The sequence below is a fragment of the Bison bison genome, unplaced genomic scaffold (assembly GCF_000754665.1).
Source record: "Bison bison bison isolate TAMUID 2011002044 unplaced genomic scaffold, Bison_UMD1.0 scf7180017864289, whole genome shotgun sequence".
Classification (NCBI taxonomy): Eukaryota; Metazoa; Chordata; class Mammalia; order Artiodactyla; family Bovidae; genus Bison; species Bison bison.
Window position 1 is genome coordinate 10,510,753 of NW_011494861.1, and position 4,142 is coordinate 10,514,894.

A 4,142-nucleotide genomic window follows, 5' to 3' on the forward strand; every position below is an offset into this window, starting at 1 on the left:
CCCAGAGCCCCACTTGTAGCGACCCCTCACCCTCCGTCTCCACGTCGTGGGTGCCCACAGACTTGGTGTACTTGACCAGGTCTGAGAGGGCCCGAGACAGCTTCATAGTCTTCTTCTGCCTAGCGGCCCTGCAGGAGGGGGTTGTTGGGGTCAGGACCTGGGTAGCACTCCTCCCTTTGAAGCTCTGGGGAGCGTCCATCAGGCGCCAACTGTGCCCATGTATTCCAGGGCTCGGGTCACACATGGATGTACAGAGAGGTGACGCTGGGGGTGGGGGCAGGTGCTGAACCCAGGGAAGAGCACCGACCCTGACCAATCCTAAGGAAAGGAGCCCAGGGAGCTGCCGGCCCTGCACCCTGGGGTCGCTGCCTCGAGCCTCCATGCCCCCTCTGAGCCTGCACATCTGACGCCTGCTGTTGCCAAAACAACGGCCTCAGCACTTTCCACGCAGCCATCTCTTCAAGGACTAAGGATGGAGGTGGGCACTGACCCCCTGCTCTGGCTGCCTTGGGAGTCCAGGTCCTCGTCCCCCTCCTCCACACTGGCCGCCTTCTTCAGCTTGCTGCTCTTTTTCTGTGCAGAAGGAGGGCAGAGTCAAGATGGGTGGAGTCTCAGGCTTGGGGAAGGAAGGATCTGCTGACCTGGGGTCCTGGCGCCCACGCTTCAGCTGGGCCTGCCCCTCCTCTGCAGTGCCCTGCTCAACCTGGGCCCTGGAGGACCTGAGCTCTGGGCATTGGCCACTGTCGACCAAGGGAGAGCCATCGAGACACCTGCTCCATCCAGCCCTGACCAAGGCTCCACACCTGTAGCCTGAGAAGGCAGCCAGGAATCCCAGGGACTCTCAGGGCTGGAGAAGCCCCCGCCCCACCTCTGGCTGGGGGACATAGGGGCAGGCTCCCTGCCTGGGAGCCGGGCAGACCTTGCGTTTGGAGAAGCTGCCCATGAGGAGCCGGCTATTCCGGCGGCTGGTTCCGGCCTCTTCCCCGATCTCCACGTCCTCCTCGAACTGGAAGCAGAGACAGACAGGGGGCCGAGTGAGCCCAGCCTCAGACCAGGCCAAGGGGCATGGGCAGGAAGCTCCTCCCAGTGCCTCCTTCCTGGAACAGGGGGAGCTGAGAGGGGCCTGGACGAATGGGGTAGCTGGGCCTTGGGCTGGTCGCTGCCCCAGGCCCTCGGGAGGCACAGTCCCCAGCCACATGGGGTACACAGAGGTGGTTGCCAGGAGCAGGGGCCTGGCCGAATCAGCTCCCCACAATGTCCCACTCCAAACTCACTAAGTGCCCAGTTCTGATTCTTCCCCATGGATGGTGATTGCATAATGAATACCATCAGTGTGTCTGGAATATTCCGTGGAGTGCCTGCTTATGTAATCCTCGTTTGAGGATCCCAAGCTCAGGAGCCCTGACCTGCTTCTCACAGCTGCGGAGGTGTTACCTCTTTAGACAGTCCCCAGGGCTGTGGCTGTCCACTGCTTGCACTTGGGGCTACAGCGAGTCTCCTGAAGCCACAGGACCGAGCCTCCTCAGCACCATTTACAGAACACACGTATGGGCAGCTCCCCTCCCGGCCCCTGCCCCCTTCACCAGGAGGGGGCCCGGTCCTGGCAACACTGTGGCCTGTCCACCTCTGTCATCTGTCACTGAAGCCCAAAGCTGTCATCCATAAAAGTGAAAGTCACTCTGTCATGTCTGACTCTTTGCAACAATATGGACTATACAGCCCATGGAATTCTCCAGGCCAGAATACCGGAGTGGGTAGCCATTCCCTTCTCCAGGGGATCTTTCCAACCCAGGGATCAGACCCAGGTCTCCTGCATTGCAGGTGGATTCTTTATCTCCTGAGACATCTAGGGAAGCCCATGCTGAAGCTCAGTTACACTCCTGGAGTGGCTGGAAGCTTGTGCCTGTGTCCCTGAGGCCACTGGCTGTAGCCACCACCAGCTGCCCGCGCCAGCCCCTTCCACAGATGCCCCCACAACCCTCCCAGCTTTGTTCAGGCTGTGCCTACCACACCATGGCAGGAGCTGGTTTTGCAGCCGGCGTTCCCTGTCAGGGAGGGGTTTCAGCAAGACGTACACACCCTGTGTGTGAGCTTGTACACACACCGCTGGGGGCACCCCTGCACATGCTCCTCCCTCAGTCCCCTGGCCTCACCCAGCAGATGAGTGGAACCCTTCAGGTCTGGATTCTGGTCACCAGGCAGGGAGCCTGGAGCTGGAGCGAGGGACAGGAGGCCCTCGGCCCAGCAAAGAGGGGCAGGGACAGCCACAGGCCCATCCCCCCGGATGCCTTCTCTGCTCACGTGCTAGAGAGGGGGCACCTGGCTGAAGACATGGCCTGCAGTGTCAGGAAGCTCCCGGGAGTCACCCCCCAACCAACTCCGCTGCTCTCCTGACCCCAGTCCCCTTCTCCACCCTCTGGGGAGTCCTGTCTCGCACTGGTTGGCAGGCTACATGGAGGGGCGCTGGTGCAAAGCCCAAGCCACAGACCCTGGGTAACGGAGGCTCTCAGGAAACCCATGAGCTGGCAGAGGCATGGGAATCTGTGTTCACGGTGTTTGCAGCCAGCAAGGCTGACACACCTCTTGGCTCGTTAACCCTCGCCTGAAACCCCATGGTCACCCAGCACAGCAGTCCTCCTGAATCTAGGTACAGAGCAGAAAGGTACGTGCTGGCCCAGCAGCCTGAAGAAGTGCTGCGGCCAGGGCCAGAATCCACTGTCACCCACCCCCTCCCCTGGCACCCCAGCTTGGCAGGGAGACAGCACCCCTCTCCATCCTCAGCGGTGAGGGGTGTGGGCAGCAGGGCCACGTCAGCCCCTCCCACCAGCACACAGAGCCGGATGTGTCTTGTCTCACAAAATGGGGTCTGCAGGACCAACTGGCACCCTCCTAGCCCTAAGGCCAGCCTCCCTGCCCATCACAGCCCCCACGGGGTTCCCCCAGGCCACTCTGTTGATGTGACCCTCCTCCAGTGTCGGCCAGTCCCTCCAGACGGCACCACAGCCGCTGGTCCTGGCCAGCCCAGTCTGGCCCCCAGGCTTTATGTCTGCCCTGACAGCCCCCACACTGTTCTCCCTGTGAAGGTACTTCCCAGAGCTCAGCCACGCTTCCCTGTGAGGCTGGGGGCCTCCAGGCAGGGGGCAGCTGGACAGCTGCCAGTACTTACCAGGCTTTGAACCCCTCCCAGTCACCACCAGACCCCCAAGGCCACGCCCAAGTTCTCTTTTAGGAGGAGCTGGAGGTCCCTAGGGGGCTGCCATCCGCTCCTGCCCACAGGTGGGGAGGATGGGGGCTAGAGGAGTTGCCCACAGACCTCTGGGGACAAACTGTCAGCCATACCAATGGGGCGGCCCCACTGTGGTCATCTGCCTTGTGACACTGACGGCTGCAGGTCTCTCAAGATGAGACTCGGAAGAGCCAGGTGTGAGCTCCTGGAGGCCCCAGGGTGAATATATGCACCAGGGGCAGTGTGTGTGTGCGCGCATGGGTGTGTGTGTGTGCAGATATAGGTGTGTGTGTGTGCAGGTATGAGTGTGCAGGTGTATGTAGGTGTGTGTGTGCAGGTGTGTGTGCAGGTGTGTATGTGGGTATGCAGAGACCTCACGTGCCAGCCCCTCTCCCAGCTGCAGGCAACCCCCTTCGTGGCCTCAGGGCTCTCACCTTTTTGGCCTCTGCCTTGGGCCCAAGTTTGCCAGGTGGGGGCAGCGTGGACACGGTGAAATCGCTGGGGTCTTCACAGTCCCGAATCTTGGACTCCTTCATTAGGGAATCCAGTTTCCTCTTGGCAATGTTTTCCACACGTTTCCGGTTGGTGGAGGCCTGCGAGAGGCAGCCAATCATTGGCCTCCGTCCCCCGCCTCGGGCAGCAGTGTGGACTGCATCCGGGGTCTCAGCAGGGCCAGCACCGCCCCCCCTCCTCTCACACTTGGCACTGACCACAGGCTCACTCCTGCATCACTGTGCTGGTCCTCATCGCCCCCCTGCTCCCCCTGGGGTGCACAGTAGGTGTGCAGTTTGTCCTGGGCCCCAGACAGGCCCAGGCCCATCTGATTCCAACGCCCGCCTCCTTCAGCTGCACTACGCTGCCCTGGGACCCGCAGATGAGTCACGGGCACCCAGCTGCCACTATGCGCTCAGGGCGG

At 61.8% G+C, this 4,142-nt stretch overlaps 1 protein-coding gene across 1 annotated transcript in view; it reads right to left on the reverse strand.

Annotated features, from left to right (window-relative positions):
• The window catches only part of PLCH2 (phospholipase C, eta 2), a 25,254-nt gene that overhangs the window by 6,913 nt on the left and 14,199 nt on the right, over positions 1–4,142 (reverse strand). The window contains exons 10-14 of the mRNA XM_010850214.1: positions 3,661–3,819; positions 3,040–3,051; positions 920–1,006; positions 491–573; positions 31–128 (exon numbers count right to left, since the gene is read on the reverse strand). Coding sequence (XP_010848516.1) covers positions 31–128; positions 491–573; positions 920–1,006; positions 3,040–3,051; positions 3,661–3,819 — 439 coding nt within the window. The remainder of the gene's footprint in view (positions 1–30; positions 129–490; positions 574–919; positions 1,007–3,039; positions 3,052–3,660; positions 3,820–4,142) is intronic.